The sequence below is a fragment of the Ahaetulla prasina genome, chromosome 1, assembly GCF_028640845.1.
Source record: "Ahaetulla prasina isolate Xishuangbanna chromosome 1, ASM2864084v1, whole genome shotgun sequence".
Taxonomy (NCBI): Eukaryota; Metazoa; Chordata; class Lepidosauria; order Squamata; family Colubridae; genus Ahaetulla; species Ahaetulla prasina.
In genome coordinates, this window is record NC_080539.1 from 188157661 (window position 1) to 188172148 (window position 14488).

Below are 14488 nucleotides of genomic sequence, written 5' to 3' on the forward strand. Positions count from 1 at the left end.
ACTAAGTGCAAGATTTTAACAAAGTCATAGTGTCCCACTACCTTTGGAACATGGCTTTTCTGTAAAACCATCAGGGGCGTACAATTTGGCTTCCACCCATACTAAACAATCTTGCATTGTGCCTTCTCCCTTACGGGTTTGGAACCACTGGTCCTCCTCCAGAGCCATTTTCAGGGTGCCATTCAAAGCTACCTGTGCTTGTGCATTCATGGTGATTGGAGCTTCCAATTGCTGGGATGGGATAACTGGTTTAATAATTGGTCTAAGAGCCATGGTGGTGCAGTGTTTAGAATGCAGTACTTCAGGCTAATTCAAGGCTCACTCTAGGAGTTCAATTCTGAGTGGTTCAAGATTGACTCAGCCTTCCATCCTTCTGAAGTCGGTAAAATGAGGACCCAGATTTTTGGGGACAATATGCTGACTCTGTAAACAGCTTAGAGAGGCTGTAAAGCACTGTGAAGCAGTATATAAGTCTAAGTGCTATTGTTATGCCATCTTGGGATCTGCTGAGATATATATGTATATATATATATATATATATATATATATATATATATGTATGTATGTATGTATATATATCTGGCTCATCCGTTATTGCTGCAGTTCTGGGATCTTAAGCCATGGATTGGATATTCCAGAGCTCATTAAATTTTTAGTGAAGAGGAATAGTTCAAATTAATTTCAAGCCCCAGGGAAATCACAAAATCTGGCTCAGTCTGGTCATTTCCTACAGTTCTCTTTTTGGCTTGTTGATTGTTTCTTTTGCACAGTATGTAGATGTTGTTTATGTCTATGTATCAATTGTTGGCCAATTTGTCAGAGTGCCAAGTTTTCAGGAATTCCCTGGCATGTTTGGTTTCTGAGATGTTTTGATGTATGGCAGTGTTATCCTTTTTACAGCTTGTGTTTATTGTACTATATTGGTTGAGTGATTGGGCATTTTTGATGAAATTGCATGGATATCATTATTCATTACCCAACCTAGGTAACATTCAGCACACTGAAACAACCAAGTTCAAAGAGCACCAAGACCCTCTCATAGTAAGTTTTATGCAGCATAATAGCTACTAAGTATGAACCTATATGTTGTATCTTTTTAAGTGTCAGGAAATTTTTAAGTAAAAGAAAAGTTTCTTGATTTAGAAAGATTTGGAGGATAGATGAAATCTTGATTTGCCTTGTTTAGATCAAAGAAATACTTGAAAACCCTCATCTGCTAACAGTCATAAAAATTGAAGATGCTGGAGATGAAATTGTGAGCAATGCGATTTCATATGCTCTTTTTAAAGGTATGTTGTCATTCTTATTTTCTCATTCATTCAACTTATATGCTACTCATTTCTACAATATGCCCCAGCCCCCAGGATCAGATGATTGTTTGACTCTGGATGGGGTAGCACTTCTCCAGACAGAGCTGGTGTGAAATTTGAGAGTCTTCCTGGACTCATTGCTCTTGCTTGAGGAGCTGGTAACAGCCATAGCTGGGGGGCCTTCACACATGCTCATCTGGTGCACCAATTATGCCTTTTCCTGGATTGGGAGGTCTTACTCAAGGTCACCCATGCTTTGGACTTTTCCTGTTTGGATTACTGCAGTGCACTCTATTAGGGGCTGCCCTTGAAGACAAACTAGAAACTTCAGCTGATCTAGAATGCAGCAGCATGCACAGTAATGGGGTCCAAGATTTGCCCAAATAATACCTATGTTGCACAAGATACACTACCTTCCAGTTTCTTTCCTGCAATTCAAGGTGCTGATCATCATCTTTAAAGCTCTATATGGAATAGGATCAGGTTACCTTTAGGACTGCCTTTCCCTAAAGATCAGATACAGAATGGGACAATTGACTGTGGCATCCCTGGGTACCCCATCACAGCAGACCTATCATCAGTGTTCATTCTTGGTTGACTTTCTGCCAGCACTGCATCCTGTCATTGGGCCCCCAACCTTTCCCCTGTTGCATGGCCACAGGCAATTTGCCCAGAGACACTTATCCCTGCTTGATTCATGGCTCAGATCACTAACTGCTGGCCAATCCATTTATTGATTGATGGGCCTCTGCCTTCCCATTGAACTGCCTAGGGCCCTGGGGGGCGGGGGAGGGAACAGAGTGGCAGATCTGGAAAGGCCCACAAGGGTGGTCTGGCATCATACTTTTGCCACTGCTGCCGCTGTACTTTGCGCGAGCCCTGAAACTTGCTACCCATCTCCACTTCCTGTAATGCTGCCCATCCCATACCCTCAAGCTCTCCTATGCCAGTTTGGTGGCATTTTGCTGTTCATCCAAAGGACAATGGTGGCGGCAGCAGAAACGTGGTGCCAGATGCCTTCTCCAGGGACTGCAATTCAGCCCATTTGGAGAAAAATCCTATCATGCTTAAACAACACCCCAGAATCCCACATTCCTTTGCAAGGACATTCCAGTTTCCTCTGTTCCTTTGTAGCACCCACACCACATGTGTGAATTTGTTCTCTGGGCACTGTGATGACCCTGGGCTGGACACAGAAGCAATAACCCTTTATTGCTCCAACTTTCCTCCAAAAGTCCCACCATTCACTGCAAGTCCAGGAGCAAAGCTCTAAACACGCACCTCCAATAGTTCCTGTCTACTATTAATCCAGAGGAGCAGCACAGTTTTCAAAGCAGACACAGTTCAGGGAATTTTGTTTCAAGGAGTCATCATCACAGGAAGAGTTCACTGGGACTGCAGCACAACCCAGAGCAGAACTGTGTCACTGCAAACTCGCACATAGCAGGCAAGGCAAACGGGGCACGGCAAGTAGGGCAAGGCACACAAAGTATATAGAAGTTGGTAATAGCGTGTGAGACTGGAAAAAGGCAACACTTGTTCCCAATGGCATCTCTTTAAATCTTATTCCCCAGGTGAGCCTTGTGAAGAGGGGCAGGGCACCATCCTCCCTAGTCATCAGGTCGCCCTGCACTCATCCTGCCTCCTCTCCATTCTCTGTGCTCAGGAATCAGGGGAGAGCTAATTGCTTGTTGCCGGAGCTCCATCACTTCTGTGCTTTGCTGCCTGCCATCTCCTCCCCTCTTGCTTGGTCATCTTACACCCTCTCTCTGTCACTGGAGACCCTTCCCAGGCCCAAGGGACGTCGGACTGTTTCTTCCTGCTCCTTTGGTAGTTCCTCCTCTGGTAATTCCTCTGCCCTCTCATGCCAGAGGGCATGAGGTGGAGCCCTAGCTCCATCTCATGGTCCTCCTTGGACCCAGGCTCTGACAGCCATGACAGGCTTCCAAAGCTGACAGCCATGACAGGCACATACTAAATTTTATTCTTGAAAACAACCCCTTTCAAGGAAACAGAAAGTTCACTTGCCCTTTTGACCTGGATGACTGAGAATCTCCATAGACAAAATCATGACTTGCGACTCTCCCCAATGGCTTTCTACAAGCAAAGGCAAAGGAGAAGCTAGCAAAAACTTGGAAGATGAGGTCCTTGCTGAACAATCCATGTAGTCCTTGCTTAACAATGGTCACTGGGAATCTCCATCCCAAGATAGTGCAATTATGCGGGGTTCCACTTAGCAATGAAAATTTCATTCCCAATTACCATTGTTAAGCAAGGACTAATTGTAATGGTACATATAAGCCTAAATAGGGTTAATTCAATCCATCCATCTATTCATCAATCAATCAATCAGAATAGAGCTGGAAGGGACCTTGGAGGTCTTCTAGTCCCACCCCCTGTTCAAGCAGGAGACCGTATACCATTTCAAAAAGGTGGCTGTTCAATCTTTTGTTAAAAACCTCTAGTGATGAAGCACCTATAACTTCTGAAGGCAAGCTGTTCCACTGGTTAATTGTTTTCACTATTAGGAAGTTTCTCCTTAATTCCAGGTTGCTTCTCTCCTTAATTAGTTTTCATTAATTGTTTCTTGTCTTGCCTTCTGGTGCTTTGGAAAATAAGTTGACCCCTTCTTCTTTATGGCAGTCCCTTAAATACTGCAATACTGCTATCATGTAACCTTGGTCTCAACTCAACTGATTCTCCCCAATCAGTTGAATTGTAGGAACATCTCTAAACTCAGTCAAGAACAGAATAAAAAGAAACCTTCTCCATTAACAAAAATAATTGCTGCATTAGCCAAGCCATACTCGCTGTCACTCCTCCTGGCCGATAAGGAGAGAGCTACTGATACTATGAAGTTTTGTCAATACTTTGAATTCAGTACATACTGAATTCAATGTACATACATAATGACATAATAATACATACAAAATGTACATACATAATGACCCAGAGTTTTGTACAAGATGGGAGACTATAAATGTTTTAAATAAAATTGATCAAGCAACTTTGCGCCGCTACAATTAATAAATAAAGAGCCTATTGGATAGTTAGCACTTCCTGGAAAAAATTAGTGAGGAGTCTTTTCCTTTTTTTAAAAAAAAAATATTTTTAAATGTATATAAGTATTAAATACATGAACAGTGTTGCTTCTGGGTTTTGATTTTGATACCAAGTAATAATAATAAAAGTAACAATTTTGATCACCTATATTAATTGTACTCATATCTTTCTAATAACATTATACAGAATACAGTCATCTTTCAACTTCTTATCCTTTCATCTACTTGCTGATTTTAACAAGTTATATAACAATATTTGTTGTAGTATTTCCCCCTTTCTAATTTCTACCTCTGTTTCATATCTTGATAGCACCAATCTTATGTTAATAGGTATTTTATTTCTATTCTTCATCACTTATCCATTGTAGATATATTAATTACAGTAGTCATATCTTATCTTTTCCTAATCATGGACAATTTTGTTCAGGATTAAAAATGTTACGGATGCAGGGCCATATTCAGTTTGTGACCTATTACAGTTTTAAGATCCAACTTTATGGAGAAATCAAAGGGTTAAAATATTATATTACATTTTTTTGTTTAGAGGGGTTTGCTACATAAATATTATTTACTGAAAAGTGCAAGTAAAGTGCAAGGTGGTACTATTCAGAGCAAAACACTTTTAACATCCAAACATTTTACGACTCCCTCCAGTAATACATACAGTGCATCTAAACAATAAGTCTTTAATAAATTTATAAAGAGTTGTTAGGGTATATAAAATGGTCAAGAGGTAGAGAGGCATTGAATAAGGAATTAGAAAGTCTGGATATTTTCTCTAAGATGATGCGCTGAGCAGTGGGGGATTCTTTTTCTCCCACTGCCGAATACCTGATTTTGCCACCAAAGCAAGTTGGTGGCTTTGCTCCCTGTTTTTGAAGGGGAGACTAGGAAGGACCCAAGAAGACCTTCAGACAATCATGTACCTATGGTTCTCAATGGGATCTTGAAGACCGTAATTCTTTGTAAAGAGCAATTGGAAGATTGGGTCTCTTATCATCTTTTCTCTTCAGGTATTCATTTTTTTAAGCATGCCTGGGTTTTAATTGCATCCTTTAAATCTTTTCTATCCTTTGATTTACAATTAGTTTATTGCTGTTCCATTTTATAACCCTTTAATGCACTTTTATGACTCTTTTTTTCTATTCTTTCACTGTTTACTGTTGAACTCCAAATCATTTTCACTTTTGCCGTAAGGAAACAGAATGGGACAAGTTGAGGCAGCCAACGCGCCACAGCCAATTTCCCATAGTCAATTAACCATAGGACAACTCACCATGGCCAACTCGCCACAGAATAACTCGCTGTGGAACAATAGAACAATTCAATTTACTTATTTAAAATAATTAAAATGTTATTTTAATTTTTGTCATTCACATTCATTTTGTCCCTCCTTTGTCATCCTTTAATGATTCTATTCCACTATATCTTCAATATTATACAAAATCTTGTCCTGCAGCAAGTTGTCCAGCAGTGAGTTAGCCACAGCAACTTGGCCATGGTGAGTTGGCTGTGGGAAGTTGGCCATGGCAAGAAGTCTGTGAAGAAAATATATCTTCTGGCAGTGAAAGTCATTCAATTAGACTTACACTATACAGGATTATATTACAAATTTTGTTCTTTCTAGCTCTTCTTTAAAAAAAGAACTCTGATGTTTATTTTTTAACTTTTGATGGGAAAATTCTCTTTTTCCTAATTACTTTTTATTTTTTGGGGAAAAAACTTTATCTCAACTTTTCTCTGTGAACACTGGGTTACAATTTATCTGCTTTTCTTGTACTTGAACAAAGTATTTTTCAAAATATCTCTGAAAGGAGATAAGGCTTTCTAGAAATCATTTGGAAAAAAATGGTCTTCAATTTGCAGGTTTTATTTGAAAACATAAATTAAAATTTTTATGGGTCAACAATGGCTTTGAACCAAACCAAGGAAGGTCTCCAAAAGTAGGAAATAACAGTTGGACTTGATTTGCAATTTCATGAATTGGAACCTGTTTTGTTGCTGTCAGATGTGAAGAAAAAATACTTGATTTGAAAACTATAGATCTGCCAGAAAAGATTGAAAGGAATATGAATACAAGAAATTCTGAGATAATGGAATCAATGAATGGTGGACTGGACTTTGACACACCCTAGGTGAGGCAGGTATGACATTAGGCTAGAACTGCAATTGTGGTCAACCCAGAGAGGGAGTTGCCTCTACTGTGGAGACTGTACACACAATGTCCACTCAAGTGAGTTATCAGGAGGAGATCAAAACCTGGGGGAAACATCTTCAAAAACCTCTGGAGGCTGGATCTCTTCAAATGGCTGGGACAAGTGGAAATCTGTGTAAACCAGCCGAGACCCCAATGGTCTCTTGGGGTCAGGAAGAAGGAAGAATGGTGTGTGTGTGACTCTCACTTGTGAGAGCCACGGCAGCTGCTGGAGAGAGCCATGAGAGGAGCTGGAAGAAGAAACAATTACAGAGGAGCTGGATTGAGAGGACTGGATGCTGGAATAAGCCATAGGGTTCCTGAGGGAAGTTTTCAGCAACCTTAAAGCACATGAAGCCTTGGCCCAAGGAGTCCATCTGGCCATCCAGCTGACATCAACCTGGGTAAGCGATGGGACAACCACATCTGCCGCAGTGGCCAAAATAGCATCTGCCCTCACAGCATTGGCAACTACCCCAGCTCCATAACTGACCACAGGCCCAGCAGTCCAACCACGCCACCAGCAGCGGTTGCACTAGCCAGGCAGAGAGATCACAAGACACCAGCCCTCAGTGTTAAGTTCAATGGAGACCCCAAGCAACTGGGATTCTTCCTGGCACAAATCCGGATCTACATGCAAGACAGTGGTGAAATCTGAACCGGTTCACTGGCTGCACATGCACAATGTGCACCACACACCAAATGCAAGGTGTGTGCGTGCAGTGCACACCAAAATTAACTGTGGTACATAAAGAATTATAATTACTGTATTCCCTGAGGAGCAACATCAGGATTGAGTAAAAGGTTTCCAGGCTGACTTTCTGAGATTACAAATAATTGAGAATGGGGCGGTGAAAGACCATTGACAGACCACTGAGCAATATTTGGACCTATCAAAATAAGACAAGATGTTCCATCAAGGGGATATAAGTCGATTGCATAGACTTCTGGTGGTGACGTCAAGCTGTAGCAGGGAAAATGAGCTGGGCTCCACTAGTTTGTACCCAATTTTCCGTGTTTTTGAAGCTTCTTTTGGCAGGTCGGATCTTGGACGGATCAGCGAGGTGGAGGAGTTTCTTTGGAGTTTAAATGTGGAGCAGTGTGAGCGCCCATTAGGTGAGAGCCCTCCGGATATACATGGAAGAAATCTGCTCAAGAATGGTAGATTCAGAGGTGTGATGTCCTGATGATTTATACAGGGAGCAAATAGTGGAAAGCAGCTTGAAGAACCAGAGAGAAGAGAATAAAAGTGCCAGAAGGGGGAAACTCTCAGAGATTGTTAAAAGATTCGAAAGAATCTTTTTATATATATACATCAATGGAAGTATCTATAATTAAATGTAATTAATATCTATATTTGTAATTATATACTTAGATAACACTTATCTTTATTTATATATACGTATACATATATTGAAATATTTATAACTTGTATTAACCCATATTATTCTTTGTGTATCTACATAGTTGTATATTTAGTTTGGTATATTAATAGATCCTCACTTAATTGTAAGCGAATAGAGTAGTATACATAGAAATATACCTAAGGTTGCTAGTTGTAATGGTAATAGAAGTTTAGGAAGGAAAGAATACATTGATGAATTATTGATTTATATATTTAGATATTAATAATTACTAATCAAATATTAATAGTTTACTTAACTGATTGTTAGAAATTGAAATTTACTTAATTAAGGATTAATTAATTAATTCACCGGGGTGAAATGCTCCCGGTTTGAACTGGATTGCCCAATCTGGTAATGATGGTGGCAGGTGGTTCAGAGAACTGGTAGCAAAAATCCCTGCCACTGTTCCCCCCCAGCTGAGCCACGCGATCATCAAAAAGTGTTTTTTTTTAACTTTTAAAAGCATCTTTTCTTCGGCCAAAAAAGTGTTTTTAAAAGAAAAAAAAGGCTCTGATGATCGTGTGGCTCAGCTGGGATCATCAGAACCCTTTAAAAGCATTTTTTCTACAACCTCTTCGGCCAAAGGCTCCTCTGGAGATCCCAGCTGAATTGCCTGGTCTCCAGAACCCTTCAGGCAACTCAGCTGGGATCGTCAAAACCCTTTAAAAGCATTTTTCCTCTGGTGATCCCAGCTGAGTTGCCTGATCATCACAGGCTTTTAAAAGCATTTTTTACAACCTCTTTGGCCGAAGAGGTTGTAGAAAAAATGTTTTTAAAAGGTTCTGGCGATCAGGCAACTCAGCTGGGATCGTCAGAACCCTTTAAAAGCTTTTTTTCCTCTGGTGATCCCAGCTGAGTTACCTGATCATCACAGGCTTTTAAAAGCATTTTTTACTGTTTTTAAAAGCATTTTTTACATTTTTATTGTAGAAAAAAATGCTTTTAAAGGTAAAAAAAAGTTGGCCACACCCACCCAGTCACATTACACACACCCCTCGAGCCATGCCCACAGAACCAGTAGTAACAAATTTTACATTTCACCCCTGGATTATACCATAATATAATAAGAGATTATTGGGGAACATTATAACAAAGGGAAAGAATATAAGGAAAATACAGAAGGATAAAGATTGGAAGAGAGGAATAAAAAATACAATTGATAAAGGGAAAAATATATATGGTACTGTGGAAAAACTTCTTTAGGAATATCAAAATGAAAAGCACAACTACCACAGTCACTAAAACGGGGGGGGGGGAATAACTTCAATGACACTTCCCCCTCAGGATCAAAATCGGCGCAAACCAGTTTGGGAGGTGAAAAAGCTGGCACAAATGTTAATTTACAACATATGCAGTCAACCTTATTAGCGATACAATAAACAATGTTAAAAATGCAGGAGATCATGACAACCAATCACAAAAACATTAAGAATTACATGGGAGAAGTAAAGGGGGAGATGAGGAGATACGAAAGCTTGATGATAAAATTGGTACAATGCAGAAAATGATAATTAAAAACGAACAAAAGATAAAGTCGGTAGAGGCTAAAACGGAACATATGGGGGAAAAATGGACATAGTAACAAATAAAATGGTGGCAGAACATAAGGAACTGGAAGAAGCCACAATAAATTTGGAGATGGAAAAATTGATGGTATATCTCCACTTTCAAAATATCCCGGAAAACAAAGAAGAAAATCTCCCTGCACTGGATGGCTGAGTTACTAGCAGAAATATTGCAAAAAGGTAAACAAGAACTGGAAAATGAAATCGATGAGGCATACAGGATCCACACAAATTACGCACAGAGGAACAGGCTTCTGAGAGAAGTCCATGTTAAATTTGTTAGGAAAAAAATAAGAGATGAAGTATATAGTAAAACACGAGAAAGACCCACTGATGTACAATGGAAAGGAGATTACTGTACTAATTTGAAACATTCCAAAAAGAGGAAGAGAGCAAAGACGAAGTTATCATTTTCTCTCTACACAATTACTAAAATATAGTGATGTTTTGATGGCTCATCCCGGAGGGGATTTTTTAAATTATTATTTTATTTTATTTTTTAGAAAAAATTATTGGTTTTAAAAACAAACAAAACAATGGGCATTGCTCTACATCTCTGGTGTCAGCTTTGGAAGCCATACTAGGCCGAAGGCTTCCACACACCGCCACATTCTCCTCTGTGGGTAAGGAGGGGAGTAGGGGGTTAGTGCAAAGGATGATTAGACATAATAACGTTTTTCCTGCCTGTCAAGGTCAGGCTGGGTTCGCATCTGGAGAAGGAGTGGCTGGAGTGATGCACCGATTCCCTGGGGGCTAACGATTCGCCCCCCCACAGTCAGCAATGGGGTAAGCTGACTGTTCCGGGACGCCGGCATCCACAGCCACTCCGTCTTGGATGGGTTGAGTTGGAGTCTGTTCGTCCCCATCCAGACCCGAACGGCCTCAAGACACCGAGTCATCAAATCGACGGCTTCGTTGGGGTGGTTCGGGGTGGAGATGTACAGTTGAGTATCGTCAGCATACAGCTGACAGCTCACCCCGAAACCACGGATGATCTCTCCCAGCGGCTTCATATAAATGTTGAACAGGAGGGGTGAGAAAATCGACCCCTGTGGCACCCCACAAGTGAGTTGCCTAGGGGTCGATCTCTGCCCCCCTGTCAACACCGTCTGCGAGTGGTTGGAGAGGTAGGAGGAGAACCACCGTAAAACAGTGCCTCCCACTCCCAGGCCCTCCAACTGCCGCAGCAGGATACCATGGTCGATGGTATCGAACGCCGCTGACAGATCCAACAGGACAAGAACAGAGGAACAACCTCTGTCCCGTGCCCTCCAGAGATCATCAACTAACACGACCAAAGCCGTCTCTGTGCTGTACCCAGGCCTGAAGCCGGACTGGCACGGGTCTAGATAAACAGTTTCCTCCAGGTACCGGGGGAGTTGCCAGGCCACCACACTCTCCACAACCTTCGCCAAAAAGCGAAGATTGGAGACCGGAAGATAATTAGCCAAAATAGCTGGGTCCAGGGAAGGCTTCTTAAGGAGGGGCCTCACCACCGCCTCTTTCAAGGCGGCTGGGTAGACTCCCTCCCTCAGAGAAGCGGTGGTAATTCCCTGGAGCCAGCCTCGTGTAACCTCCTGGGTGGCCAGTACCAACCAGGAGGGACACGGGTCCAATAAACATGTGGTGGCATTCAACCTCCCCAGTATCCTGTCCATGTCATCGGGAGTCACAGGGTCAAACTCAGCCCAAACAATGTTCTCAAGACATGCCCGCGTCATCCCGTCTGGATCTACCCAATCTGTGTCCAGCCCATCCCAGATCTGAGTGATTTTATCGTGCAGATAACTTCCAAATTTCTCAGCCCGTCCCTGAGCATCATACGTCTTGATGTTAATTGAATCCCCAGGTATCTGATTTTTTTGACTATCTGAATATAAATTTTCCCCTCTAATTCTTTTTTTTTTTGCTCCTCTGTCATATTTTTGATTAACGTTTTAGTTTTATTTATTTATCTTTAGGCCAGCTACCTCCCCATATTCCTCCAGTACTTCCATCAGCCATACACCAGACTGCAATGGCTCCTCAATAATAAAAACAAGGTCATCTGCAAACGCTTGCACCTTGAAGGTTTCATTTCTGGTCTTCAAGTCCCTAATTTTATTATCCTCACGAATTACTCTATTCAGCGTTTCTAGCAATAAAATAAACAATAATGGCAACAGTAGACAACCTTGCCTCGTGCCTTTCTGAATTTGAAAGTTCATTGTTGTCTCCCCATTGATTACGACTTTTGCTTCTTGTTCCGAATAAATTGCTCCACACATCTTTATGATTTTTCCCCCGAAATCCATATATTTTAACTGGTTTAGAATAAATTCCCATTTAACATTATCGAATGTCTTTTGCATGTCTGCAAATATTAGTACCATCTGTTTTTCATTGTGAGACTCATAATATTCTATGGTGTCTAGTGTTGTGACTCGTCCTCCTTCCTCTCCTCAGCCGGGCCCCTCCCGTCTCCAACCGGGCCTGTTATCAGACTCCGTGTCTGATAATGAAGATGAATGGCCTGTCATGCCTCCAGCCCCCGGCCCTGGCCCCATGCCCGGAGACGATTCCAGGAGTGAAAGGAGTAGCCTAATAAATCTCACTCATACAGCGTGTGTTCCTTTGGCTCAGCCATCAGAGCAGGAAGCCAGCCAGGTGTTGGAATTGCTCGGGCCTACTCCTTCTGACCCCTCCCTTTCCCAGACAGCAGATCCAGCTGAAGACAATTCAAAGTGGGAGGATCCTCACTTCTGGAGATCTGAGAGGTGATGCCAGCAGAAGGAAGGGAGGGGCAGGCCTGGATAAATGCTGAGTCATGGAGCCACACCCCACAGCCTATATAAAGGACCTGCTTTTGGCATTCCAACCTGAGTCAAGCAAAGTCTTATCGAGTTTGCTGATACCGGACCCTATCGCTGAAGTCACAACTTGGACTCCTGCCTGCCCTGATAAACCTTGAAGGAACTTGGCAAGCTGCAGAGGCTTCGTTGCCAAGTTTGTTACGGACTTCCTTGACTCGTTCGTCGGAGTGGGAGGTGGGACACGACATCTAGTATAATTCTAATATTATTCCTAATGTATCATCTGGGCAAAAAACCATTTTGATCTGAGTGGATAAAATTTTCTAAAAATGTTTTAAGTCTTTTGGCCATAATCATCATAAAAATTTTGTAGTCTGAATTTAATAGGGATATCGGTCTATAATTTTTAATGTGTGTCAGGTCAGAATTTTCCTTTGGGATCAATGTGATTGTCCCTTCTTTCCAAGAAGTTGGAATTCTTGCCTCACTTAAAACATCATTGTAGACATCTAACAAGATGAGACTCAGTATTCCCTGGTGGTTCTTGTATATCTCTGGTGGCAGCCCATCAGGACCTGGTGCTTTATTTATCTTTTGCTTTTTGATTGCCTCCATTAATTCTAATAATGTTTAATACCTCCTTGTATTCTATTGGGACTTTAGGCAATCCTGTTTTCCAAAAATATTGCCAAATGTTATCTTCCCCAATTTTCTCTTTATCTTCATATAGTTTTTTAAAGAACTCATACACTACAGTTTTCTTCTCTTCATTTTGATACATTAATTTGCCCTCAATTTGTTAATCCATCTAGTGTCCCTCTGTTTCTGCAATCTATACGCTAGCCACCGCCTTGGCTTGTTTGTGTTTTTAAAAAAATTCTTTATAACACCTTTTGTTTGTTGAGCTAGCCCTTCTTTTTCAATAATACTGGGCCTCTGGTGGCTCAGACTGCTAAGACAGTCTGTTATTAACACAGCTGCTTGCAATTACTGCAGGTTCAAATCCCACCAGGCCCAAGGTTGACTCAGCCTTCCATCCTTTATAAGGTAGGTAAAATGAGGTCCCAGATTGTTGGGGGCAATAAGTTGACTTTGTATATAATATACAAATGGATGAAGACTATTGCTTAACATAGTGTAAGCCAGCCTGAGTCTTCGGAGAAGGGCGGGATATAAATGCAAATAAAAAAATAAAATAAAAAAATATTTAATTTATGTTTAATTTCCCTGATTTGCTGTTTGAACTTGTTTATTTGGCTATTTTTGTAATCCCTTCTCCGCTCTACTCAGTTCTCTTTCTAAACTTTCTTTCTTTTGTTTTTGTTTTGTTTTTGTTTATTCTCCTTGGCCATGTGTTCTATCGCAACTCCTCTCATGAAAGCTTTTGCAGTATCCCAGAGATTTTGGTTATTTGTGTCTTCTTTTTTGTTGTCTTGGAAGAATAAACTCATTTGTTCATCCATTCTCTGTTTAAACTCATTTTGGTTTAGGATTGCTTTTTTCAAAGTTCATCGTTTTGTCCTTTTTTGTCATCTCCATTTAATTCCAATAGGGTTGTGGTCTGCCCATGAATTTATATCAATTTTAATTTCTTCAATTTCCGAATCCAGTTCTAGTGATACCCATTCCATGTCAATCCTAGACCATGTACTATGTCTTCCTGAATAAAAGGTATATTGTTTCACTTTTCTATTCCTTTCTCTCCAACTATCTTTAAAACCTAACTCCTCCACCATTTGAAAGAACATACTAGGCAGTATCCTTTTAGTACTTTTCCTCTTTTTATCACTCTTATGGTTCAATTCCCTATCACCTATTGCATTGAAGTCCCCATCTATAGAGATGTCATCATATTCCAATTCTCCAATCATCTTGTGTAATTATAAAATATCATTTGGCCTTCATTTGGTGCATATAGTCCCACCAAGACAACTTTCTTTCCATTTAATCTTATCTCAATTATTAATATCCTTCCCTCCTCATCTTTGCTAATCTGTTTTGCTAGAATTCCTTCTTTGATATATATCACAATTCCCCCCTCTTTTTGCTGTGACAGGGTTGTGAACATATTCCCCAGTTTAGGACATTCTAGTAATTGTTGCTGTGATTCCTTTATATGTGTTTCCTGTAACACGATTATATCTAACTGCATTTTACTC

The 14488-nt window shown here is 40.8% G+C and overlaps 1 protein-coding gene across 1 annotated transcript in view; it reads left to right on the plus strand.

The window, feature by feature from the left end:
* TRPM8 (transient receptor potential cation channel subfamily M member 8) overlaps positions 1-14488 on the plus strand; it is a 657600-nt gene that overhangs the window by 402616 nt on the left and 240496 nt on the right. Inside the window, exon 10 of the mRNA XM_058185213.1 lies at positions 1187-1289. Coding sequence (XP_058041196.1) covers positions 1187-1289 — 103 coding nt within the window. The remainder of the gene's footprint in view (positions 1-1186; positions 1290-14488) is intronic.